Source organism: Clytia hemisphaerica, unplaced genomic scaffold, assembly GCF_902728285.1.
Source record: "Clytia hemisphaerica strain Z4C2 unplaced genomic scaffold, Clytia hemisphaerica genome assembly, whole genome shotgun sequence".
NCBI lineage: Eukaryota > Metazoa > Cnidaria > Hydrozoa > Leptothecata > Clytiidae > Clytia > Clytia hemisphaerica.
The window spans coordinates 356,391-382,470 of record NW_027103617.1 but is presented as its reverse complement, the minus strand read 5'-3'; the positions used below and the strand labels follow the sequence as shown (position 1 = coordinate 382,470).

At 33.5% G+C, this 26,080-nt stretch overlaps 6 protein-coding genes across 7 annotated transcripts; 1 reads left to right on the top strand and 5 right to left on the bottom strand.

Moving 5' to 3' along the window:
- Nucleotides 1–380: 380 nt before the first annotated feature.
- Nucleotides 381–3,665, top strand: LOC136802236 (uncharacterized). The gene is made up of 3 exons (XM_067058953.1): nt 381–691; nt 2,004–2,533; nt 3,055–3,665. The coding sequence occupies exons 1-3, from the start codon at nt 381–383 to the stop codon at nt 3,663–3,665; spliced, it is 1,452 nt and encodes a 483-aa protein (XP_066915054.1).
- Nucleotides 3,666–3,707: 42 nt separating this feature from the next.
- Nucleotides 3,708–9,093, bottom strand: LOC136802234 (aprataxin and PNK-like factor). Its single transcript, XM_067058952.1, has 4 exons — nt 8,921–9,093; nt 7,510–7,584; nt 4,275–4,417; nt 3,708–3,780 (listed from the first exon to the last, which is right to left on the bottom strand). Exons 1-4 carry the CDS (start codon nt 9,005–9,007, stop codon nt 3,708–3,710), a joined length of 378 nt encoding a protein of 125 aa, XP_066915053.1. The 5' UTR covers nt 9,008–9,093.
- A 328-nt stretch (nt 9,094–9,421) lies between these two features.
- LOC136802256 (F-box/LRR-repeat protein fbxl-1-like) lies at nt 9,422–11,503 on the bottom strand. Its single transcript, XM_067058974.1, has one exon. It carries the CDS (start codon nt 11,416–11,418, stop codon nt 9,778–9,780), a length of 1,641 nt encoding a protein of 546 aa, XP_066915075.1. The 5' UTR covers nt 11,419–11,503; the 3' UTR covers nt 9,422–9,777.
- Nucleotides 11,504–11,692: 189 nt separating this feature from the next.
- Nucleotides 11,693–13,416, bottom strand: LOC136802255 (RAB6-interacting golgin-like). The gene has a single exon (XM_067058972.1). The coding sequence runs from the start codon at nt 13,353–13,355 to the stop codon at nt 12,453–12,455; it is 903 nt and encodes a 300-aa protein (XP_066915073.1). The 5' UTR covers nt 13,356–13,416; the 3' UTR covers nt 11,693–12,452.
- A 379-nt stretch (nt 13,417–13,795) lies between these two features.
- Nucleotides 13,796–16,628, bottom strand: LOC136802254 (uncharacterized). Of its 2 annotated transcripts, none has more exons than XM_067058970.1 (5): nt 16,223–16,628; nt 15,295–15,474; nt 14,765–14,894; nt 14,532–14,617; nt 13,796–14,164 (listed from the first exon to the last, which is right to left on the bottom strand). In XM_067058970.1, exons 1-5 carry the CDS (start codon nt 16,590–16,592, stop codon nt 13,971–13,973), a joined length of 960 nt encoding a protein of 319 aa, XP_066915071.1. In that variant the 5' UTR covers nt 16,593–16,628; the 3' UTR covers nt 13,796–13,970. The 2 variants fall into 2 exon arrangements, with proteins under 2 accessions (XP_066915071.1, XP_066915072.1); XM_067058971.1 differs by having other exon boundaries at nt 13,796–14,146.
- A 341-nt stretch (nt 16,629–16,969) lies between these two features.
- On the bottom strand, nt 16,970–26,049 carry LOC136802253 (uncharacterized). Its single transcript, XM_067058969.1, has 7 exons — nt 25,945–26,049; nt 20,869–21,007; nt 19,812–20,210; nt 19,186–19,356; nt 18,523–18,652; nt 18,287–18,390; nt 16,970–17,301 (listed from the first exon to the last, which is right to left on the bottom strand). Exons 3-7 carry the CDS (start codon nt 20,200–20,202, stop codon nt 17,216–17,218), a joined length of 882 nt encoding a protein of 293 aa, XP_066915070.1. The 5' UTR covers nt 20,203–20,210; nt 20,869–21,007; nt 25,945–26,049; the 3' UTR covers nt 16,970–17,215.
- Between the last annotated feature and the right edge of the window lie 31 nt (nt 26,050–26,080).

Here is a 26,080-nt window from a genome sequence, read left to right as displayed (position 1 = left end):
TTTGGCGAATCAACGATTTTTTTAAAATATGGCGAGAACTTAATTTGGCGAATGACCTAAAAAAAATTAAATTAGGCGAATTTCGAGTTCGCTTGCCAATTTCGCCAAAATTAGTTCTCGCCAAAATAAGTTCCCTTGAGGTAATTGTATAGGCAGATTGGGTTGCTGACAGCCAAATTGTTTCCTCGAACGACGATATAAAGATAGCCGTGAAAGAGGTGCACAAAGAGGAAGCTGCGGAAGAAAAGGACAAATTAAAACGTTCAAAAAACATCATCATTCACGGTGTTGAAGAATTCACTGATGATCAACCGAAGAAAGACGAGGAGTGGGTGAAAACACTCACCCAAAATCTTCATGCTAAGGTCAAGATCAAACATATGACAAGACTTGGAGCAAAAGTAGCCGACAAGAAACGCCCATTGCTGGTTTCATTTGACAAGGAAGAAGAAAAGGAAAGTATATTCGGTAACCTTCACATATTGAAGGGTGTGAATATGTATAAAGGGATAAGTATCTGTGAAGACCTAACCCCTGATCAAAGGAAAGAATTCAAAAATATTGTAATTGAAGCTAAAAGAAAGAATGAAAGCGAAACAGGTGGGATCTGGCGAGTCCGTGGCTCCTCAAAAAACGGATTCCGCCTCAAGAAGGTCAACAACCAACGACAAGATCAATTTCCACAAAGAATGTAAGAAAAAAATACGAAAATAAACGAAAGAAATAAAACCCAAAAAAACAAGACACAAGATAATACAATAACTGCGAAGATATAAAAAATCATGTATACCAATGCAGACCAACTAACATCTGAAAAATTGGGAGAATTAAAAATGCAATCACGGAAATGTAAAACCACACTTGATTGCAATTTGTGAAGTTAAATCAAGGTTGGTGCACTGAGAGAACCTCATGAATACGAATTTGAAGAGTATAAGCTGGTTGAACATGAAAATATAACATCAAAAAAAGGACGCGGGATCATTATATTAGCTCACAACTCGATCAAGCATCTAATAGTTGGTGTAAAATCGGCGACAGAATTTGATGAATCATGCATAATCGAAATTCGACTTTGCGGCAGGGATGTGTTTGTTTTTGGATGCCTTTACCGTAGTCCAACAAACAACAATCATTCAGAAGAAAACAACGATAAACTCAACGAGCTGATCAAATCTATTGCTTCCGAGAAGAGAGATACACTCATAAATGTCTCTTAGGTGATATGAACTATCCAACCATAAACTGGGGATAACTGGGACAACGTCACACTCTGAGGAAAGTAAGGAAAAAAGTTTTTTTGGACGCTCTCAGAGACGCGTTTTTCTATCAACTTGTTGATGAACCAACGCGATGCAGAGGAACAGACGAACCTTAAACGATAGACTTAATACTTACTCATGAACAAAATCAAGTAAGCGATCTTCAGTACCTGATCCCCCTTGGGAAGAGCGACCATAGCATATTGGTGTTTACGTTTGATTGCTACACTCAACGCAAACCCAATTCGAAAAGATACAGTTATGAAACCAGTGACTACACAAAGATGAAACAACACCTGAATGATGGAGAATGGTCGAAACATTTGATCAACGAATTAAGAGGAAAATCAGTAACAGATATGTGGACAATCTTTAAAGGAAAAGTTCTTGATCTGAGAAGCCAGTTTATTCCAATAAAATATATGATAATCAAGTTGGAACTCAAGGGGCTTATACAATCAAAAAAGAGGTCAGAATGAGATAAAACAAAAAACAACTTCACCGGCTCTGGTTAAAGTCTAAAGACCCGGAAGAAAAAGCTAGGAACCGTACAAACTACGTAACATCACGGAACAGAGTGAACCGAAAGATAACACAAGCTCGAAGGTCATACGAGAAAGGTATCTGTGACAAGTCGAAAATTAAACCAAAGATCTTCTGGTCACATGTCCGAAGTAAACTAAAATCTGCAAGTGGGGTTTCATCCCTGCTGGAAACACCAAATGACATTTCATCTTTAAGACATGAAGACCATGAAAAAGCAGACATCCTGCAGAAACAATTCTGTAGTGTCTTCACAAAAGAACCCGAAGGAGAACTACCCGAATTCCAGTCCCGCACAGATCGCGTCATCAAAAGAATACCAATAACAAAAGATCTTGTTTACAAATCTATACTGAAACTTGATGAAAACAAATCGTTTGGTCCAGATGATATGCATCCAAAAATGTTAAAAGAACTTGTAGATTATATTGCAGAACCCCTTGCACTTTTAATGATCGAATCGTTATCGACGGGAGTCCTACCGGAAGAATGGAAATTAGCATATGTAACTCCAATTTATAAGAGCAAAGGAGCACAAAATTTGGCTGTTAACTACCGACCTGTAAGTTTGACATCGATCGTTTGTAAGCTGATGGAAACAATTCTACGAGCGCACATTACACAGCATCTTGACGACCTGGAACTCCTTTCAAATAAACAATATGGTTTCATTAGCAAACGCTCGACAGTTACCCAACTGCTAACATTCATCGATAGATGCTGTGAAAGTACCTCAGAAGGAAAAGTGGTAGATTGTATCTATTTCGATTTGCAAAGGCATTTGATACCGTGCCACACCGTCGATTGTGCAAAAAACTAATGGGATATGGACTCAAAGGACCTACACTTGATTGGATAAGAGCATTCCTTAACGGACGTAAACAACAGGTAAAAGTGAATCAGTCAAAATCAACAACAAATGATGTAGTAAGTGGAATACCACAGGGTAGTGTACTTGGGCCGCTACTTTTTGTACTTTGTTCTATATATCAACGATCTTCCTGATAAAATCATCTCATCCATACTACTCTTTGCTGATGATACAAAGATATTTAAAGAAGTTGACTCCATCGATGACTCTCTTATCATACAAAAAGATATTGAGGAGCTGGAGAAATGGTCTAAAGACTGGTTGCTTCAGTTTTATCCAGACAAGTGCCATGTACTTACAATCGGAAAGTTTACAAACATTAAACATGCACACATCCATATACTCTAAATGGAAATCAACTGGAACATGTTTTCATAGAGAAAGATCTTGGTGTTGTTATTGATGCAGAGTTGAGTTTCGAAGAACATATCTCTAAGCAAGTCAACAAGGCCATTTCGATGCTTGGAGTTATTAACCGTGGCTTCCAAAACCTTAGCCCACAGATTTTTCTTACTTTGTACTGTACTTTCGTTCGACCGCATCTTGAGTATGCACAATCAGTCTGGTCACCGAAACTAAGGAAACACGTCAACCTATTGGAAGGAGTGCAGAGACGTGCAACAAGGCTTGTCAAACTTTACAAAAATCTCTCTTATGAGGATAGACTACGAAGCTTACAATTACCAACACTAGAGTTTCGTAGAACTTTTTGTGATATGGTGCAGGTCTATAAGCATCTTCACTTCTACGATAAAGCTACGATTCCAAAGAAAACTACCCATCGACCACGTCCGAATCGACAACACAAAGATGAACTCCAGCCGAACTTTGCAAGTGATGGATTCCGCGGCCCGCAAACAAAGTCGTTCTACTACAGAACCATCCCTACGTGGAATAAATTGCCGTCTGAGGTGGTAGCTGCTGTTTCCATAAAAGGCTTCAAAGAAAAGCCATCCAAAGAAATTCGTTACACGAAATTTGTAAATTGAGATCGGTTTAGAGGCCCACTGAGTGCCTAGAACCTGTAATATTCATTTTAATAATAAATGATAAATTAAAAACAAACCTGATCCATTTTCTTTTAAGCTTTCGACTGTGCTTTGTCTATGAAAAAATGAAGTGAGATAAGTATTTTTTTTCCGAGATCCGTTGGGTTAGTATTATCCGTTTGTTACTTATAAGTAAAGTTAAGTACTACTCAAAATTTAACTTTACTTATAATAAATAGACCTTTTCATAAATTACGTCGCAAATATGACTTGCCTCGTATTCAAACAATTACTATGGTGATTATGTCCCTTGAGACATTAAATGATTTTTTTATAAATAGTTTTAATAAATCCACTAGGAGTTAATCACCTTGGCAATAATTTCAGAACAAGGCAAGCGATGTTCGTGACGTAATTTATGAAAAGGTCTATTATTATATTGAAAAAAAGATTGCACCGAATTCTAAATAAAGACTTAGGATGCTAATCTCTACTGCCAGAAGTTGTCGAAAGTACTGAACTTTTCTTAAAAGATGATCGGTGCACCTGGTTGGGAATATGTCACCAAAACATTTGAATCCCTCCAAATTAACTTGAAACAAAACTTACTTTTTCGATACAACTTCAAACTTCAGGGAGTTGGGTAAGAGTGAAATCTTCGATCCATGTTGTAAAGTATGCCAAATATCCTTTTGTAATGGTTGCCAATTGTCAGTAGATTCGATGTAAAGGAAGGTTGGATTTTTGTGAATCTGAAAATTTAAGAAACAACGGAGGTAGTATATTTGTTAATTCCCCCTATAGATATCGGGTCTGGCTTGGGTACAGATTGTTGTATTCGTTGGTTACTCTCAGGTGCCCCTAATAAAAATTCCCTCACTTTTTAATTTTTCGATTCTTTTCCTACCCCATCAAGGCCTTTATTATTACGACCATCAATTTATCAATTTTTCAAAATATTTTCAGCTGTCACAAGAATAGTCTACTATTTTGCTCTAAAAAAGCCAGGTTTAGTCTATAGTTACCTTATTTTGGGGTATTTCAGTATTTAGAGATGCAGTTTCCAACCCTTTCATGTTTTTAGGCATCTAAGAGCACGCTTAATTATATGGTTGATTACATTTAGCTTAGATTTGTAAAGGACGAGCGGGGCGATAAATCCGTAATAGCCCTGCTTTTTTGTAAAATTTCTATTGGTTGAAAGAAAAGTATCGCACAATATTTTGATTGGTTAACAAAATATCGTACGAAATTTTTAAGCCAATCAAAATAAGAGTGTCAGTCGAAGGTTTTTTATAGTTTCGAATGTTTTTATAAGTTTCGAGAAGAATAGCGATTGAGTGTTCTTCAATTCTTTTTTTGACCATATAATTAACGCGGAATAACATGGTATTCTCGGGTGATTTTGGATTAATAACCCCTCGTTTCATTGAAAACACTTCAAAATAGCTGAACTTTGGGGTTATTAATCCCAAATCATCCTCTAAACCATGTTATTACTAGTACAAATACCATAACAAAGAGGCGCATAAGCATGAGTCTTTGCACACTGGTTTAGAAGTTAAAATAGGATTTGAATCTCAGGACCAAAAAAACTGAAACCAAATCTGTCACAATGATCTCAAGCTGAGACATAGGGTCAGCCCAGGTCTAGGTCCCAGGTAAAAAATAGGTCCTCCAAAATATTAAAAGTTTTTTAAGCAGCCCCCAGTCCTATACCTAGTATAAAGTATTTGCTGATTTGATATCGTTTCTAGGAAAATCAGATTTATATTGACTATAATAGATAAAATTCAAGATGGTGGACACAGTGAAAACAAACAAAATTAATAGGCTGTAAAATGAAAGGTTTTTGGATAAAAATGTGGCGATATAAATAGAAATAATAGAAGAAATAGTCAGCCCCTAGCCTTGCCATTGAAATTCCAGCCCCCCCCAAATATTTGTCTGTATTTTAGCTCCCAGTTTTCTTTTGAGTGTAACCCCCCCCAAATGTCAGGGGGGTTGACGCTATGAGAGAGAAAGAGAAGCAAAACCTTTTGATAAAATTCTATTTTAAAAATAAAAAACTATTTTATTAATTCCACTCCTGAATATTGTTGAACGAGCACAAAAACCGCTAAACCTACACACTTTATTACAACAATATTCTACGCTGAAAGTGGCCAAAAAATTAAGAATATGCAACCATCCTTGAATTTAACAAAAACAAGCTAGATGCTGAATGGACCTACCTGATGATGAAAGTTAGATAGCAATGCGAGGAGAAAAATGAAAAAGAACCAGTCAGAAAATATAGCGTTTAGCGAAAATGCCTAACGCAAAAAAAATCATCATTGATTGTTGATGGGGGGAGAGGAAAGGGTTGTAAGGAAAAAATAAATAGAAAGTTCTGGTCGCAAAAAACAGTTTTATTGACAATTGAATCATGCTTGATGGTGAGCATTGTTATCAATAATGTTTTTGTGTGAAAAAAATTGGAAATATAAGGAAAAATCCAATGAAAATCTGCAAAAACGGCGATTTCCTGCATTTTCCACCAGAAGAATTTTTCTCAAAAATTGGACTCGGCCATGTTTTGAACATTGTTAATACGCATCTTCGTGCAAAAAATCAGAAGAAACTAATGATAAAATCTCGAGAAAATGCCAAAAAATCAGTATTTCCGGCATCATATTTCCGGCTTTTTCGGCCGGAAAAAAATTTATTTTTCGAAAATCGGGCTCCGTCACATTTTAGGTATTATCATTTTGCATCAGTGTGCAAAATTTCATAAAAAATATAAAGTACAGCTCGAGAAAATCAAGAAATACCGTTTTTCCGGCGAAAATGGGCTGCTCCGGCGATTTTTAGAAAGTTCCGGATTCAAAACTCAGTTCTATTGACGATTGAACCATGCTTCATGGTGGGCATTGCTATTAATAATGTTTTTGTGTGGAAAAACAACGAAATATGAGGAAAAAGTCCGATGAAAATCTGCAAAAATGGCGATTTCCGGCTTATTTCCGGCATTTTCAACCAGAAAAGATTTTTTCTCAAAAATCGGACTCAGCCAAGTTTTGGGCATTGCTAATACGCATGTTTTTGCAAAAAAATCAGAAAAAACTAATGATGAAATCTTGAGAAAATGCCAAAAAACCGGTTTTTCCGGCATATTTCCGGCATTTTCGGCCGGAAATGAATTTTTTTCGAAAATCGGGCTCCGTCACATTTTGGGCATTACCATTTTGCATCATTGTGCCAAAAATCAAAAAAACTAATGAGCCAATCTTGAGAAAAGCTGGTAACAGACGGACGGACGGACGGACGGACGAACGAACGAACGAACGGACATGGGTTAATTTATAGGACCTCCACCGGGGCACCCGGAGGTAGGTCCAAAAATAATATATTTATTCCTGCAGCCAAATTTTTGCTTGAATGTTGAATGAGGTATAAATTAAATGCTAGATTTAGGCTGGGTTTGAACACTAACTTAAGAATATCGTTAGAATATTTCAGAAAGATTTTTCCTAAAAATGAGAAAACGGGAAAACACCATTCTTATAACAATATTATATTCACTTCGTATTCTATCAAAATTTGTAGCCGTACGCGTTTTTTTTATGAGAACAAACTATATAAGAAGGCTTCGATGGCCAAAATGTTAAGAACAAGTTAAGAACATTATTAAGGTTTTTCGGACTCAAAAACACCCGTTTCTTTGGAAAATGGGTAAAAATGGTCACAAAATGGTGAAAATAAGAACATTTTAAGGCTTGAAACCCAAAAAGTTAAGAACATCCAAAGGCTTCAAAAATTTTAGATGTTCTTCTGAAAAAAACGTGTACGTCATTCTACTAACCGGTTTGAGGGAGATCTCTCCATCTTCTGCGTACTTCAATATTGCATGTTTTCGTGATACTTTGCTGTCTGTAACCTGAAAGTAAGAATTTTAAAGTAACTTCCACAGCATGGCAAACTATACTCTCTTTTCGAGATTGGTCAAAATCATCTTAGGCCTTGTTGTAAAATGGAAGAAAATAATTTCAATGATATTTTTACTTTTACTTTTTAGTTACTTCCTAATATTTAGAAGCAAAAGCATTAAAAATTGATAAGTGTGTCACTTGAAATTTTAACCAGTGATAGATAGAAAATTACTGAATTGAAGATTTTCGAGCAGGGCTCATTTCTTGTGACGTTGATGTATCTATGGTCACAATACATTGAAAACAGGGCTCATGATAATATTATTTTATTTCCAGAAGAATTTATTGAAAAGATAATGAAAGATTTCCGTTATCATAAAAAAGTTGCAAGAGTTTGTTTTCATTCGTTGAAATTACTAAGGCCTGTCTCAAAAGTATGTGGACACTTTAGTTTCTTTACTTTTTCTCAGCACTCATTGATGCTATGTTAGAAAGCTATACACCATTTGAAAGATAATTTCCAAGGAGAACTTTTTTTGAAATAATGAAAAATGAAGAAGAAAAACGAAAATAAAAAAATTAAAATTTGTTCTACTCTTTTGAAAATATGAAATATCAGGCTATTTAGAAAATTTAAACTTACCTGATTTCAAATGGGCTTTTCCAGAAAAAAAACATATACCCCCTGTTGAGGAGGTCCACCGCCCTGTGGCTGGAAATTCTGTACTCGCCTGGAATTCCAGGCAATTTCAGGTTTAAACCCCTCTGGAATTCTGAATTTTAGTAGGATTTAAAAAGCTACTCCCATGGAATTCCAGTTATTTTTGACAGATTTTTGTATCACCCAATGGAATTCCGCCACATATTAAACCTTACGCCTTGGAACGGAAATGGACCTCCTCAACAGGGGGTATATGTTTTTTTTTTGGAAAAGCCCAATCTTTGTATAGTTTTTTATATCTTTCTTAGAAAGAAAGTTACAGCCTTTTGAAGTAGGCCTAAAACGGCAAAAAATGACCAACTTCATAGTGCTGTAACTTTTTATTTAGGAAAGATGCGAAAAATCTGGACACAGCCTTGAAATTGGCGCCTTGAAATTGGTAAGGTTTAAATGTTCTAAATAGCCTGATGTCATGATTTTTAAAACAATAGAAAAAATCTTCATTTTCTTCCTCAGTTTTCATTTTTTCAAAAATATTTTATCCTCCAGATTTTTCTCCATTGCAAATATCTTTCCAACGGTGTATAATTTTCTAAAATAGCATAAATGGGTGCTGAGAAAATACTTAAAAACTAAAGTGTTCACAATCTTTTGAGACAGACTTTAAACCAAAATGTTCAAACCTTTAAAAATGGACCACGCCCAATCAAGGTTTCACCATGAACCACTTTGAATGTTTCTCCAGTATCACATGACAGTAAAGACTCCATTATGGAACATAATGGCTGACATCAGCAAAGGTTTGGTTATTCTAAACCAAGTATATATGAAATCTTTATGTTGAGATTTTTAGGTCCTGAAAAAAGAAAAAAACAAAATTAGCCGATTATCTTTTGTCAAGAAATAATACACTAAGCGCTTACTCTAAAGGGTTCGCTAACGTAGGTGTTCCCTTTTCATATTAGTCATGTAATATTTGAATTGATGTTAGGAAAGTGTCTCATATTTTTTTCTAATTATTTTCAATTTTGTTCTGAGTAGCCCAAAAATCAGTTTTCTCTCCTTTTCTGAAAATTAGAACTCCGTCATTGTAGTAGTACATTGGACACAGACAAAAAGGGAGATTTAAGTGATTTTCTCAAGCATGACACAGACAAACACAAAGATATCATTTCTGTTGGCTAAAGTACATATTCCTGCACCAAATTTGAATTTCGATTATAATAATTAATAGATTAAAATTGCATTGTTAAAATATCAAAATTTAACAAATAAATTCATTTTCATAAAATACATAGACTTTTGGATTAACTAATATAAAAGATTATCTTAAAAAGTTAAAATCGTATTAAATAATAAACAATACATTTTCCGTATCAATAATATCTTTAAATAATAAAACCAATAATGATAAAAATAAACTAGCGTATTATTTCGAATTGAACCTTGTGCTCTTAGAGATTTTTCTTATTATAAAAAAAGCGTGAAAAAAAATCTGTAAATCTGTAATCCTCAGATAAAAAGAAACATCGATACTGATTTAGACACTGAAAGTTTTGAATCGCTTACGATTTAGTTCTGTATCAAGAGAATGTCTAAATCGTGGTATAACTTCAAGACCTGGTGAATCAGTAATGGTAACTTCAACATTTGTTTCAGCTTTGGCTTGCTGGAGCAGTTGGATAATAGATTCTTCAGAGTATAAGACACAAACTGTATCCAAATGGTTGCAAGATTTGAAGAAGTTGACAAAAGTCGTACGATATTCTGAGACCTTTGAACGAGGAATTTTAGAGCACTTAACCAAGATCAGTTTTTGTAGGATTCGGCAATGTTGGGAACAGCTTTGGAAGACTTTAATCCATTCATTACATATAGTTTCTTCAGAAAGCAGCAAAGATCCACATTCCAAGTGTAGTAAATGTGGTAAAAACTTCAAAACACTTTCAATGGCTGCGTAACTAATTTTGAAACAACTTCGTAATGATAAAAACTTCAAATTGTAGCATCTCTCAAAATAAGGCAGAGCATCATTGGTAAATTTGTTACAGAATCTCAAACATAACACCTCCAGTTTGGTCCACGTGCTTCGTTCAAAAACAGCTTTAAAAACAGCTGCAGTTACTGCTTTGCTTTTACCAACATTGTGTAAAGCTAAATGATGCAATGTTGAGATCTTTGGTAAACTTCCTGTTAAAGCATCAGCATCGATATTCAAGCAAAAGCTTAAATCTAACTCTTCAATAACCGATTCTTCCCAAGGTGTCTGTAAAAGCCATTCACCGCTGACATTCGTTTCAGAGAGATTCAACGATTTTAAGCTTTTCGAATTTTCAATTAAATACGGTAGAGAAGAGCCTATAATATTATTGCATTTGGTCAAAACCAGAGATTCGATACATTTCAGCTCATTAGCAAAAAGTTTGATCTGATTATCATCAATCGTCGGGCAATGTACACATTCTAATACCCTCAAAGCGTGCATTTTACGAAAAATAGTATGGAACTCTGTAAAAGCTGGACAAAAATCATTATTGCCAAAACCAAAGCATTCTAAGTGGCTCATATCACTTGCTTCTAAAATCAAATGCACAAAATAAAAACCTTGTTTGAAATTGCGTACATCGAGTCGAACAAGCTTCTCGGGGACTGTTGACAGATTACTGATTTCATCAGTCTGGGAATCTTGCATTAAGCAATTCTGGAGCACCAAAGTATCCAGTTGCTGGCAATGCTCTGATAACTCATTCATTATAACAGGAGTGATTTCACGGTTGGATAAATCAAGAGACTTTAGTAAAGGTGACAATCTGGCTTGAATGAGGTTTACAATGTGACGTTCATTAATTTGTTTATATTTACTCAAATCAACATATCTCCATAACTCACTATCGTACACAATCCAAAGCCAATGCTTGCAGACCAATGCAACGTGACAAAGCTCTGGTAATTCAAAACTACTAAAAATCTTCAATAAAACAGTATCTGGTAAATCATCCAAGTTGGCTACAGACTTATTAGAAGCATCTCTTGAGGAGCTTTGTAAACCACTGAATTCTTTAGAAAACTTCTTGGCAAATATGTATCTGATTTCTTTCTCGATCTGGTCTTCAGGTGCATTTGATTCCAAGACATTCTCAATGTCCTTGACAACCGTATCAACATCTCTTCCTTCCGCCATTTCGGATTTTGATTTAGCTGTTATTAGTAATTTATTTCCTACATTTTTTCTGTTTATATTTTGTTCTCTAAAAATACAAGAAATAAAATGTAATTTTTGCTTAATTCAATCAGAATCAGGGGGGGGTCTAGGGGAAAGAGCAGAACATTTAGTTCATTTCATTCTTTATTGAGACTCAGCAGTGCTATGTAAGTTTACAACCGAAGAAAGATTAAAAATTGTGATTGAAATAAAACAAAAATTGATTAAAATCAAGATTGAAAAAAACAATGAGTACTAGAAAAATGTTATCTTTTAGGATTTTCAAAGTTACATTGTATAAAATCCAAATGAGATAATCAGCAAACGATTTTAAATCTATCCAATTCGAAAGCTTTACACTATGTAAAAAGTGTATAGTAAAAATTATATTAAAATATTCGTAAATAACAATAACAATAATGGAATTTATAAATATATAAAAATACATTTTACTAATAAAAAATATTGAAAGGTATTATAATATATATGCATAATACGACAGTTCCGGAATTATTACAAAAATAACATAAACTATTCTAACTAGAAATGATTCAGTCAAAAATAATACCCTTGAATAAGACCCTATCATTAACAAAAACTACAGAAAACAGCTAAAAAAATGCAGCATTGTTTCACAATTTTGGACCACAATGTCTTACTAGAAGGAAGGAATAATTTCTATACACGCTTTTTTTTTATAAGAATACACTTTATCATAAGAATGTCCATGATGAAAATGGTCAAAAAATTAAGAATATGGTAAGAATATCACCATCATGGAATTTAGAAACTGAACCTAAGAATGCCATTTTAAAGGCATTTTAACCTGAAGATTGCCAATTTCGATCTTAACCTAAGAATACCGTAAGAATATTTTTGGATGATTTTCGCCAAAAAGTTAAGAATATCCATGATGAAATGAAAAAACACCATTCTTATAAAAAAAAAGCGTGTATTGAATTTTAATGGAGACAGTTCATCTTTTGGAAACTGACCATCATTTCATAAAATATTCAATTAGAGTTCTCAACAGCTGTAGATTTCTGTTCACCAAGCTCAGGTGTCTGCTTAGCTTCGATAGGACTGTGGACAGGACTTTCAACATTGGCGTTCAATTTAGCCATCAATTCTTCCAGCTTTTTAGCTTTCCTAATTTCATTCTCTTGAATAATAGTATATAAATGTTCTTGCAGCTCGTCCTTATGCTCTTTCTTTTTATAATAATCTAGCTTAGCATTCACATACTCTTTCTCTGCATCTTGGAATCGCTTTTGAGCTTGCGAGAATTCCACACAAGCATCGTCAATCTTATCACGTAATATCTTCACATCGACCTGTAACAATTGATCTAATTTTGACAATTCTTTATTGATTTGCATCAGTTTTTTTGACTCGTGTTGTGTTTGACGCATTCTCTCAGCTAATGCTTCTTTGATCATGGATTGTTTCTTTTTGTTTTGTTCTTCTATGACTTTTTGCTGAATTTGCAATTTTGCTAACGACGACATTTGTTTCTCGGCAGCTTCAGTGTCGGTCAAAACTCTAATATCGACTTCCTTTTTCTCCTCGATGTTGGTACAAACTGGTTGCTGTTTAGGTGGAACATCCTTTATTGCTGTGTCACTTATTGAACCAGTACTCGTAGTATCCTTACCAGAATTATTTTGACAATCACTGTCATCTTTGGTAGAATCTCCAGGAACAGATGTGTTTGATACATCTTTCTCCATTTTCTCTACTTGTGTATTATCAACCTGAGGATGAGGGATAGGTTTAGGTCTTTTCTTTTCAACTTTTCGTTGTGTACCGTCTATTTTTGATGGTTTTGGCTTGGTGGCTTTATTTCTTCTTTTTGGTACATCGCTATCTTGAAGATTCAGTAATTCTTGTTCAGTAAAACCATTCCATCCAGCCATTTCATTTTATTTTCTACTTTTATTTTTTATACTATGTCTAAATAAAGAGAAATAAATATAAAATTAGTATGACAAAGACATAAAGTTTGATAAAGTGTGCGATAATCTGCATCTCATAATATAAAGAGACCAGGAACAGAGTTTGAGCCTTGAAGCTCTATTGGTTTAGGTTAAAAGTTTAACCAGTCATTGCTAAAGAAACATTGAAATTCGAAACATTTTGACTAAAAACTAGTACATTAGAAGAAAAAGAAACTGTCCTTTGAACCTAATTTCGTCTTGATATTTGACCTAAAAATGATGCTAAACGCGAATAAAAGAAAAATTATTTTAATTTTGGCAGGTATCAAATTTTAACACAAGCAATATTTTAAGGTAACTCCTTGAAAAAATTGCAGTTGTGTATGACAAAACCAACTATTCATTAACAACATAAAGTATTAAATTTTTGTACTTCACGTACTTAAGCCCCTTTTTTGAACAACAATTTTCATACTTCTTTCAACTATATACAATTTGTATGAAGGAAAAAAATGCACAAAAAGGACACAACACTCTTGACAAAAATTTGTCAAATTATAGTTGACATAATAAGTTAAACATAAACAAGGTCAGCTAAGGTACATTTGTTTCCTCATATACAGTCCTAGCCGTTTGAAGTCTATTGTAAAGCATTTGTATATTCTGCAAATTGCTCACTGAGCTTCCTTCTACAAGTTCTTGTATCTTTAAAAGTTCAGCTTGAATTTGGTATTTCACATTACTTAATTCTTCGCGTTGTGCTGGAGTTACTGAAAAACAAAAATCAACTGATATGATTATAACATTTAGTTGTTGGGGATTTTACTGGGTACCCCACAATAAAAAAACTTTTAATTACAAAGTTTCTCCAAATTTAAAAATTGGTTTGAAATATCTATTTTGAGGGAAGGAAATTTTCGTATTTGGGCTGATTCCTTATCAAACGAATTTGCTGACTTTCAGATAAAGTAGGTTCTTGGTTCAAAAAGAAGTTAGGCAATCAATATTCTGGGCCTGGTTGTTCGAAAAAATAGGCTTAAATCAAAATCTAATCTCGATTAGTGTTAATCGGGATTTAATCTGATCGACTTTTGAACAACCGGGCCCTGTATCATACAAAGACAAGTAAGTCATTAATTCTAGATATCAACATACCTCTGCGTTTGTATGCACGTTTAACAGACTTTGTATCAGGATAAATATAATCTGTAGTCCCCTGTTCAATATTGTAATCTCTTACTCTGAAAAATACAAAATAAATTGATTTAAATTAATTATAAATTAACACCCAAATTGACAAAACTACCAAAAAGGAGCAAGATTTTAATATGTTGCATAAGATTAGTTAAGACTATAAAAGGTAGATCTTTATAATGAAAATTACAAACTTTCTTGACACATGTTTTATTTCAATTTCATGGGAGTAATGTGTCATGTTGATGGTAGCTTGAAGTGTTCCATCTACTTTGTCTCTCAATTTTATTGTTGATGTACAATTATTTCCGATCTTGTTTGACCCTGAAAAATAAGAGGATTATAATCAGATTTCTTGTAGCAGTAGTGACATCTCTTAGTCTTGGTGAATAATACACACTAATTTAAAAGCTAACATTTGACCGTGTTAACTAAATTAGAAATCATTACTAAATGTTCAACAGCCTAATTTCTAGTTTGTGATTGCTTCAATGATTTTAAGTTTTAGAGTAACGAGCAAACAATTTTGCCTTATTACACAAATATTACTAGGCAAGGATTCAACGGCCTTGAAATTAACACGCAAAAAATTTAACATGAATTTTATTTGCTTTTTCGAGGATACCACGGCTGGTTTTAATTAAAGGGGTTTTAATTAACACAAAATTTCTTAATCCGTGTTAATTACATGTCTACTTATTTTCGTGTAATAAAGAAAACTTGCCTGCACTTTTCATTTTCCTTTGTCTTGGTTCATCATTGGATTTTTTACTTCTGTACCATCCACTTCGATTGCATCGGAAATCTTTGAAATTCTTCCCAGGATCATCATCCCATCGTGACCCATAAGCAATATAATAACAGTGGTTTGTCTTCTCGTAATTATCTTTCCATGCATCAAATTCTAGAAATATTGCGAGACAAAGAAGGTTTTTTCTTAAGAACAATACAAAATATAGAGTCTTAAAATACGTCTGTCTTAAAAGAATGTGCATTGAAAATTTCTAAATTAAAAACGTATTTTAAGATTTTTCAAAAAAATTAGGAAAATGAAAATTTTTGTTATTTACTTTAAAATCATGACATGACAATGTTTGGAATTATGGACCTAGCTGATTTTATGTGTTCAACTTGAGCAAGTAAGAAAAATCTTCCTTTTTCCTATTCTTTTAATTCTCAAAGTTCTCAATAGATGATGAGATTTCCATGGTCCAGATTAACAGGAAAATATTCATATTACTAACTGTTATATATGTTCAATATCCCTAAGTAATGGCCAATTATTACGAGAAAGGTTAAAAGGGTAAAAACACCATCCGCTTTCAATATTGGTCATAGTTTAAGTCATTTGGTAAATCACTTATATTTATTGTTTTATTAATGGTAAAAAAACTATTGCGAGATCTATACAACTTATTGTGTTACGTTGATTTCAACAATTGATTTGTACTTGTAATAATATGGTTTGGAGGGTGATTTGGGGAATAATAGTTCGAAGATTTTCTTTTTTTCTTTTCGTGGGGTGATTACAGCAGGGCTATTTATTACGGATTAATCACCCCGCTACTACATTACATTTCTAAGCTAAATGTCATCAGCCATATAATTAAAGTGGTAATGATTACTAAAACAATTTTTGGCCAAACACCTACCTTCTAGGTCTCGAAAAGTGAGCGTTTCAATCTGAAATTCCATCTTATGCTCTGATTCTAAATGTTTCACCAATTCTTTTGTTTGATAAAATCGAGCATTACATTCCAAACATTTAGTGTTTCCTCTACTAAGAGTGTCTGGTATTGGTACATCCTTGTGTTTTGTAGCCATATGTCTTTTGAGATTATATAATGTTGCATATTCAATGCCACAAATTGGACATCCAATCATCTTTTTACCAGATTTAGTTTTATTACTAGCTTCATTTTCTGGTGCTATTGCTTGGGCAGCAACTTGAGCCTCTTGCTCTGAATAAAGCATATCAATTGAAACATTTACTAAATCGTCTAATCCTGAATTCCTGTCCATTTTTTTAAACTGAAATGCATATAGTTTAATCGTAAATTACATAAATTTTTAAATCCACTCAGAAGAAACAGTAAGAAAATTAAAATCATGAATTTTCATGCAAAAAAATAGTTACTACTATCAAGGTTAACTTATTTCAAGTTTGCTAGATAGAAAAAAAGAGAACTAAGTTGTACCCTTACCATATTTTATATAGCTGATATCATAGCTGTCTAAAAATTTAACTTTTAATCAAAGAAGAATGAGGGATTGTTGGAAAGATAACTTACAGCCTCAAAGTTAGCAGTATAATGAATTTACAGAAAAACAAGCCCATCCAAAATGTGGCATATTTATCTTGTCTGGACACAGATGAAGGCAAGAAAACTTTATGCCTGTCAAGTTTGAAAGGAGTTTGACCTCTGACAAGAATGTTTTGTGTGCTTATACTATAGGGCACACGTGTTAGTACTTTTAAAATAGTAAAATGTCAATAAACTTTTGTATTTCAAAACTTTGTACAAAATAAATAATGATATAAAAGAGCCAGTTCATACTGGCACATTTGTTTCCTCATATACAGTAATAGCTGTCTCAAGTTTATCGTAAAGCATTTTTACATTTTGCAAATTGTTAACTGAGCTTCATTCTACAAGTTCTTGTATTTTTAAAAGCTTAAACTGAATTTCGTGTTTCATATTGTTGAATTCTTCACGTTGTGCTGGAGTAACTGAAAGATAAATCGAAATAAATCTTTACAAAAAGACATACTTTGGAAATATGAAATCAACTTGGTGTAATTTGTAAAATGAGGGTTTGATTAGTCATGGCGTGTGATTCTCTGAGTGATTCAAGGTACTTTAGGCACAAACTTTTGCAAGCAGAAACGTTTGTATTGGTCCTCCAACAGTCTGAATGACCAGTGAAATTTCAAGAAAATGAGTAATTATTGTAACATTTATCTTTTAACATGATGAAAGTTTTAATCCTGGAAAAGTGATCGTGTTCAAAAATAAAGGCCTGTTTTGTGACATTTTCAAAGTGGCTGACAATTATGTTAATAAAATGAGTATTTTTGGTGGCTAACAGTTCATTTTTTCACCAAGGATAAGTAGAATGATTAACCTTTCGAATTGTTTTGGAGCGAAATTAAGTGGCTTACTAGGTTACAAGATATTTCAAGATAAGCTATGAGTCGTTATGTGGCTGACAATACTGGTGGCTTTTTGAAACCAACCAGTTTCAAAATGTTGCTCCTTTATCTGTTTTGAGATAATATGATACCTCTAGTTACCGATACAAGTGTTATTTTTAAACAAACCATTTCCTCCTTTGAGGTGGCTGACAAAACACATATTTGGACATATTTGGACCAGAAGCCACAAATTTTACTCATTTTACCATTTTTTTCATCAAAATGATATGTTCTTTGTGTTACCGATCATCATACAAAATTTCAACGTTATATTTGAAATATTTCCCAAGTTATTCAAGAAATACTATATTTTTGTCAATTTTTGAGTTCACTAAATGTCACACTATTTTTGAACATGATCAAGTATTAGAATAATTTATGATATACAACACTGGAGAGTCTTCTGAGAATTTTCAAAAAATTTCAAACCAATACGTTACTTTTTCTATGTGATGTATTGGGTGTAAAATTTTAAAAGTTCTCAGAAGACTCTCCAGTGTTGCATATCATGAATACAAACCTCTACGTTTATAAGGACGCTTTCTGCCATGTATCCTTCTTCGATCGTTACCCTCAGGATAAATATAATCTGTAGTTCCCTGCTGAATATTGTAGTCTCTTACTCTGAATAATATCAAAATAAGATTTTGTGAGAATGAGGAAAGAAATCAGCGACGGAGAGCTTTTGTTGTGTTGGGCTTTCATTACATTAAAAAAAAAGGAACTCCTAAAAAGACAAAACAAAAAGTCACTAACTTTCGTGAAGCGTGTTGTATATCAACGTCATGTGAGTAATGTGTCATATTAATGGTGGCTTCAATTGTTCCATCTTCTTTGTCCTGAACTTTTATTGTGGATGTACAATTATTGCCAATCTTACTAGTTCCTAAAGATACGAAAGAGGCAACAAATTATTTATAATTTCATTCTATTATTTCATCTATGAAATATAATTATATGAAATATATAAGATAACTTTGTGACTCTCCAAGCGTATTTTAAGTACCTGTAAATCAGACAACAATTAAATTTATTGGCCATTATGATGCGCCTATTCTAACAATTGTTTGGCTAAAATTCTTTGGAAAAATTTATTTCAATGTTGTTATTACAGTTACTGTTACTAACAAACACATGAACCAATAATCAAGAAGCCAGGACATCCAACTGGTCGCCTAAGATTGGACAGGTCAGATTCTTTTGGGCAATACTTTGAAATTTTAAATTTGATTGCTACTAGTCCAATTTTCATGTACTAAAAATTGCGTGGGGAGTCACATTTAACCTACAACAAGATCACAAGTCTACTTTTTTTATTACTTTCTATTTTCTAGTTTAACTTCTTCAATAGTATTAAAACAATTTGGATACACATAATAAATTCTTCACGTTACAATACAATATGTATAAAATAAGCACCTGAAGTTTTCATTTTCCTTTGTCTTTGGTCATCTTCAGTTATCTTTGTTCGGTACCAACCACTCCTACTGCATCGATAAGTTTGGTAGGTACAACTTTTCTGTTTTGATCCATAAGTAGTATAACTACATTGATTTCGCTTCTCAAAGTCATCCTTCCATTTTTCAAACTCTGGAATTTTTGAGATAGAAAGAAGAAACGGAAAATAAAATTTTCAATATATATAGCTTTAGATTTTTACTGCTAAGGGGATATAAATCTACTTGATGATGTAACACTAACAGATTGCTATGGTTGAAAATACAACTAACTAAAAGCACCTTTTAGATTAGAAAAAAACTTTTTTAAATTTAATGTAGATAAATAGACAAAACATAAGATCAGTAGATGTACCTTAAAATCACATGAAAATAAGTAGACACATACTTAACGACCTTCAAATTACCACACAAAAAATTAGCATAAATTTTATTTGCTTTTTCAAAGACGCCTAATTAAAGGAGTTTTAATTAACATGAAATTTTTGAATTCACGCTAAATACATGTCTACTTATTTTCGTGTACAATAATAAGGTGATTATATCAGTTTATATCAGAGTTATTTAATCAAAAACAATCTAGCCTACCTTCAATATTTTGAAAAGCTAACGTTTCAATCTGAAATTCCATTTTGTGTTCTGATTTTAAATGTGAAATCAACTCTGTTGTTCGACAAAACCGTGCATTACATTCCAAGCATTTCGTTTTTCCTGTATTAAGATTCTCTGGCATTGGCATATCACTATGTTTTCTTGTTACATGTGTTCTAAGATCTCTCAATCTGGCGAAACCAGTAACACAAAAAGGACACAAATTTTTACCAGATTTATCTTCACTATTATTTATTACAGTAGATTCTATCTCTTTAGTAACATCATGATGTATTTTTGCTTTGGTAAAAGAATGCTCCTGCTCTGGACAATGCACTTCAATTGATACAGTCACTAGATCATTTAATCTAGCATCTCCTTCATCCATTTTTAGAGCTGAAATGCACGATCAGACATTTAATGTGCAAACAAATCCATTTTTATTCAAGGCATATTAAAAAAAAATCTTTTGATGACAGCACCCTCACCCTGGTGTTTTTAAATGATTCAAGGGTTTTATTGTAAATATCACATTAGAAAAGGCCTTTTTCATATTTACAACTCTGAATATTCAGGTTTTATGGAAAACTTCTTTCTAGAAATTTCTCCAAGCCACAGACCTTCCCTTCCTATGGAATACAATACCATGGTATGCAAGGTGTACTATTCCTTACTTCAGTGGTAGCTCGCTCTGAAGCTCATCTTGGATCAAAACCGGATAACATTTAGTGAAATCAATATTCCTTCATTTATATACAGACAATTTCTCTTTCTTATCTATTAGAAATCTCCCTTGATATTCGTGTCATCACAAAACGACTTTAGATAAAAATAGAATGGATCATTCCAGTAAAACAAATTGTACAAAAGGTTCCTGATCCCTCCCTTTTATTTATTAGTTTTTTAAACAGAGAGCGTTTTGGCACGCTCTCTAAACTCACTGAAACTTTTGGGAAAGATCGAGAACGTTTTCAAAAGATTTGTAAACTTTCTTTCATTTTCGACTATTTTCTTTTTGAATAGCCTGTATGACTTTAGCTTTAAGAACACTTACGTGAAGCACTGGGTACAAAGTCCAAATATGCGTGTCCTGTAAAGATTTAGTATGAATCATATGAAGATTGAAGTTGCTACACTGTCTGTTAATGACAGAGGGTTTTTTCTTCCTGGGGGTGCCCTTTTATCCTAAAACACTAAAACGTTAAAGAAAAAAGTAACATAAAAAAAATACTGGACAGTTATGTTGGAAGTAATTTAATAAACTCAAAAATGTCAGCGCAGAAGAGAGGACCAGCAGAAGAGGGGATGGTTTAAAAATACTAGCACAAGTTGTAAAAACATCTCTATGATATTTCATACTAGTACAGGGAGTAAATGAGAAACGGAAGGGAGGCAACAAAGATAGTTCCAACTAGTGCCCACGGAGTAACCTTGGTTTAGCATTCACTACTAAAGTTGAGTTTGCAAGTTCAGACCAGAGGAAGAGAATAATAAAAAATAATAATAATAAAGATCAAAACAAGAAGACAAAGAGTATAGGAAAGTAAATAGCCAGAGTCTATTCAGATGCAAGTTTAGTTAAAATAAAACGATATAAATGTTTTTTAAGAGTTTGCTTAGAAGAACTTTACTAGGAGGAAAAAAAAGAGGAAAATAGTGATGTGGGGGGTTGTTGTGCGGCCGTGGTTTGTGTGGTGTGTTTAGGGCATTAAGAGCCATTTTTTTTTAAATCTTCAGAATAAAGAAAGTATGATAACTCACCCTCTTGGATTTTGCTGAAATTTGGACCAAATGTTCTATCACACAAGAAAATAAGACCCTGAAAATTTCACCTTGATATCTTGAGTAGTTTTGAAGATACAGCGTCTCAAAGATAGGCTATCAGTACTAAGCGAAAATTGACCCCCTAAAAATCATGAACTCTGGTAGGGAGCAGATTTTGAAAGCCAATGAATTTTTATTTGAGTTTACAGAACTTTTTGTAGAGAATCAGAAAAAATCAAATCGAGTCTCCAAAATTTTCCCCTAAATGAAATCTCTAGCACCTCCTGTAGAGGGCTTCAAACTTTCCATAATCTAAGCAAACTTTTGACCTGGAGTGGTTTACTGGTGGGTTTTGGCGGGAAAATAAAATTTTCAGGATTTCTATTTTTGCGTAACCGTCAAAAATGGCCAAAAAATTGCTATCTTGGCAGATCTGGAGCAAAATTCAAGATGTCGTATCTTTTTAAAGGCAACAATAAATTTTTTTGAAACTTTCAGTAAGGCTTCATTAGTAGGTCTAGTTTATAACCTCAAAAAATCTCAGTGGGGGTTTGAAGTCTTTTAAAGATATGATCGATTGAAAATTTGCTTACAGTAACTTTGTTGTTTTTTCCCTCTTAAAATGCTTAATCAGGTCCACTTGGGGGGGGGGCTCTAAAGGTTAATTCTTGTCAAAATATTGGTTGATATTCTCTAGCCAACTAATCATTGGCATTAAGCTAAGGGAACAACTGCAAAAGATTTTATTTTATCTTATTTAAAAACTTTTTAGACTCATTCGGAAATTCTGCTTTGACAATAATTTGTGTTTTACCGCAAAACTTCTAAGTTCAAGTGTCTTGATTAGCTTTTGGCTGTCCAATATTTCTTGTCCAGAAGATTTAAAAAGTATTGTTTGAAGTATCTCATAAAATATCACCCTAGTAATATTGCTTAGTTATTCAAAAATGAACAAACTTAAGGCTATTAGTGTACACAAATATAGAGATATGTCAGACACCTTTTTTATCAGCCGAGATTGATAGAAAGGTCAAAACTATTTTTCTTTGCTGAGTGGTCAGAGAGGAATAATCCTTTTTCACTAAGTGATTCAAGCTTTCATATTATTCCTGTCTCTAAAAATAAAGAAGAGTGTCAGAATTAGACAAACGAGGGATGTTGATATTAGACCATAACTTACGGTACCTAGGTTGTGGCTTCTTCATAAAGACGAAAGACATGTCTTGACTTATTTCGTACTTTCCAGTCTCTTGTTCATAGTTTTTCTGACTTCCTGGTTCTATGCAGTGCCATAGGAAGCATTTTCATATTGGGGGGGGGAGGGGCTGAAGTTTAGTGACACCGCGAGGCGCGATCTATCGATAAGTCATTCAGTCAGTTAGAAAACATAGAAAACAACTCACATAGCAGTGCCGTAGGAACTGGTGGGGGGGCAAGGGGCCCCCGAATAATTTTTTCAAAAATGGTTATTTTGCAAAATGCTAAGTTTTTCTTTTTTAATTTGTCATAATTGTCTTTTTTTTTAAAGTGCATGTTTTGAGTGCATTTTCAAGCAATCTAGAGCTCAAATTTTCAAAATTCCCCCCTCGGGTCAAACCATGGTTGGCCCTTGCGCAGGGGGGGGGTCAAGCAGTTGATCCAAAATATCATCCGTATTAACTGATTTTGGATGATTTTTAGGACCACCCACCCATCCTGGCACTTAATTCACACATGGATTAACTGTTTTTCAATCACAATCTTTGTATACCACCCCCTAAAACATTCTACCAGAGCATTCTGACATTCATTTAAGTTATTTTAATTGATGTTGAGCGACTTTCTATTAATTCGCATGGATTTCTTTTTGAAATAATCAAGATTAAGTAATATTTCTATGAATCAGTATGAATAACTATGGAAATATAAAATCTAGAGAAAATAAATCTAGTATGGACAGGTAATTATATTATTCAAAATGATAACTTAAGGGAAGAAATTTTTGCGGAATTTAATTTCGCGAATCAGAGTTTCAAATGGCAAATTTTGTTTCGCGGAATTTAATTTCGCCAATGAGCCGATTTCAAAAGTTTCACGGAATTTAATTTTGTGGTTGAGGGAATTATTTGTCTACGAAAAGCCCTATATTGCCCTAAAAAGACCAATTTTAGGGGTGATTTTTTTAATTGTGAGAATATTCGTGTTTCGCGGAATTTGATTTCACGGTTTAGCCATTTTGGTGTGTTTCCCGGAATTTAATTTTGCAAATTATGCCCAAATTAGCGAAATTAAATTACGCGAAAATTTTTTCCGCAAAAATTTCTTCTCGCAAAAATTTCTTCCCTTAAGGTAAAAGGCAGTAAGAAACAAAATTATAACAAACGTTATTGTATGCCTCAGAAAAGATTCAATTATCTCTTTTTTAGAATCAAATATAGAGGTCTAGGTATTGATAGAGGTTATAGATGGGATTCATGCCAGCAGGTGCCAATACCATACAGTTTCAAACTAGTTCTGTACTATCATGCAGTGTAGCTGGAACCTCGATATTCCAGGATTAGAAAAAGCTATACCTGTTATCTTTTTTCTTTAAATAATCAACAAGCCATCAACATTGATAAATTCCACACATTTCCTCAGAAACTTTTAAAATCATCTGCCATTATGACTTTCTTGACGCCATTCCGAAATTAACCAATCGGGTTTTGTATCGGAATTCCTATGGGAGTTCTTTTCCGAAATTTGTAAAATAGCTCTAAGTCGGCCAAAAAACTTTTCCCGGGGGTTTGAGGAAAAACAGAACTGATATCATTTGTTTTTTATTTAACCAGATATTTAAATTTGGGCTCATAAATATATACTTAAATAAATGAGTTAATAATATTCAATATACTATTTTGTATCTCTTAGAAAATAAACACTTACTTACAGAACGACATTGTTTATCATTTGGAATATATACCCCCGTCTTTGGATTTGCATTCTATTGTGGGCGCAAAAAAGGGCGGAAACTAAGTAGCACCCCCAGTGCAAGATTGCCGCCTCATCTTTATTGCAAAAAAGCTGGTAAAATCGTAATCCTCAAAAATCGAAGTTCCAGCCTCACTGTCATGTAGCGCAATTTAGCTCTATAACCATTCAAAGTCAGTTAGATCTTGTTGTTCAAGCCCAGTCCTACCCAACCTTTAAGTGTCCCTAACAATACAACGATGTAGAATGAAGCAACAAGACTTTGATGCAGTAGTTTGACGTTTTAACGTTTTAAAGACAGAAGAAGAGGCAAAACTAGCACGAATCATAATAAATGAGTTTTACAGAATGAGATATAAAGCAGTTAAAGTCCAATTTTTTCCCAGAATTTTTTCAGAGACCACGCCACCTCTTTGGCAGTTAATAATCCACTCTTGTGCCTCTTGGATTAATTAACTGTATGTATTTATAGAAATTTGAAAATGGACCACCACGGTGACGGTCAAAACAGGCATAGTATTTTGGATCAACTGCTTGATCCCCCTGTGACTAACAGTATTTTTAATAAATCCCAAAATAATTAAATAATCGAAATACAAAAAGCAAGAATTTATGATTTAAGTTTTCTTAATTGACTATACTGTATTTATACGTCTAGCTTTTTTTTTTTTTTTTTTTTTTTTTTTTTTTTTTCTCAAAATATCATAACATCTCTTACAAAATAACCTATCGCCTGGCAATGTAACCTGTAGGAGGTTTTCAAAGCCGCCAGGGAAATATTATATATTTGGTAACTATGTACATGTTTTTAAGGATATGAACAATAAAAATAGCTTTTTAACAGCTACAACTGATAGATAATGTTGGATAAAAACGTCATGCGACGAAAAAACGAAAACAAAATATACGAATATGTTAAGTTTCAACATAAAGAACATAAAGAACACAATGAAAGTGTTACGGTAGTAAAAGTTTAGAGCTTGGATACTTGGTAAAAAAGTAAAAGTAAAAGTTTACTAGCTAGTCATCAGAGTTTTGAAGATTGCGTTTTAAATGTGTAGTAAAGGATTCAATGGAAAAGGTATCACGAGTGAGGTGACAGAAATCGTTCCAAAACTGCGGAGCATAGAAGGAGATTGGTAAATTAGCATCACAAAGATGAATATTAAAGAGACCATGATTGTCTGCGTGTCTAGTCCCATGCATGTGGTCTGGACGATTAAATAAGCAATGTAATGAGGTTGGGAGTGTTTTATCTTTGACATACGAGTAAATGAGTTTACAACATTGCATGATATATAGTTTGTTTAGATTTAGAGGTTTAAAGTCATCAATCGTTAATAGTGTGCTTTTTGCGAATTGATTTGGAGTCTGGATTGCTTCGTAATCCTTATACAATATGGCTAGTATAACTTACCACACTTCAGACAGGAGACTAGTCAGGAAAACAACAGGACCCACAAGGAGAGATCATCACAGACAGCTGGTTTGTCTTTGTAGTTTCAGCGCCCGCAACCGGGGTACCATGTTTATTTTTTTTTTCACGTACATTT

What these genes read in the sequence shown, in the direction of transcription:
- LOC136802234 (XM_067058952.1), bottom strand. Translation starts at nt 9,007, where the DNA reads ATGGAGTCTTTACTGTCATGTGATACTGGAGAAACATTCAAAGTGGTT. An exon ending in GGCGTGGTCCATTTTTAAAG is followed by an intron (nt 7,585 to 8,920) that starts GTTTGAACATTT and finishes TCTTACTTTCAG; the next exon opens with GTTACAGACAGCAAAGTATC. An exon ending in TTTGAAGTTGTATCGAAAAA is followed by an intron (nt 3,781 to 4,274) that starts GTAAGTTTTGTT and finishes ATTTTTTCATAG; the next exon opens with ACAAAGCACAGTCGAAAGCT.
- LOC136802255 (XM_067058972.1), bottom strand. Translation starts at nt 13,355, where the DNA reads ATGGCTGGATGGAATGGTTTTACTGAACAAGAATTACTGAATCTTCAA.
- LOC136802254 (XM_067058970.1), bottom strand. Translation starts at nt 16,592, where the DNA reads ATGGACAGGAATTCAGGATTAGACGATTTAGTAAATGTTTCAATTGAT. An exon ending in AAGGAAAATGAAAAGTGCAG is followed by an intron (nt 14,895 to 15,294) that starts GCAAGTTTTCTT and finishes CTTATTTTTCAG; the next exon opens with GGTCAAACAAGATCGGAAAT. An exon ending in ATAAAACATGTGTCAAGAAA is followed by an intron (nt 14,618 to 14,764) that starts GTTTGTAATTTT and finishes TGTATTTTTCAG; the next exon opens with AGTAAGAGATTACAATATTG.
- LOC136802236 (XM_067058953.1), top strand. Translation starts at nt 381, where the DNA reads ATGACAAGACTTGGAGCAAAAGTAGCCGACAAGAAACGCCCATTGCTG. An exon ending in GATCAATTTCCACAAAGAAT is followed by an intron (nt 692 to 2,003) that starts GTAAGAAAAAAA and finishes TTCATCTTTAAG; the next exon opens with ACATGAAGACCATGAAAAAG. An exon ending in CATCGATAGATGCTGTGAAA is followed by an intron (nt 2,534 to 3,054) that starts GTACCTCAGAAG and finishes ATGTTTTCATAG; the next exon opens with AGAAAGATCTTGGTGTTGTT.
- LOC136802256 (XM_067058974.1), bottom strand. Translation starts at nt 11,418, where the DNA reads ATGGCGGAAGGAAGAGATGTTGATACGGTTGTCAAGGACATTGAGAAT.
- LOC136802253 (XM_067058969.1), bottom strand. Translation starts at nt 20,202, where the DNA reads ATGGATGAAGGAGATGCTAGATTAAATGATCTAGTGACTGTATCAATT. An exon ending in ATACAACACGCTTCACGAAA is followed by an intron (nt 18,391 to 18,522) that starts GTTAGTGACTTT and finishes GATATTATTCAG; the next exon opens with AGTAAGAGACTACAATATTC. An exon ending in GCGTCCTTATAAACGTAGAG is followed by an intron (nt 17,302 to 18,286) that starts GTTTGTATTCAT and finishes TTTATCTTTCAG; the next exon opens with TTACTCCAGCACAACGTGAA.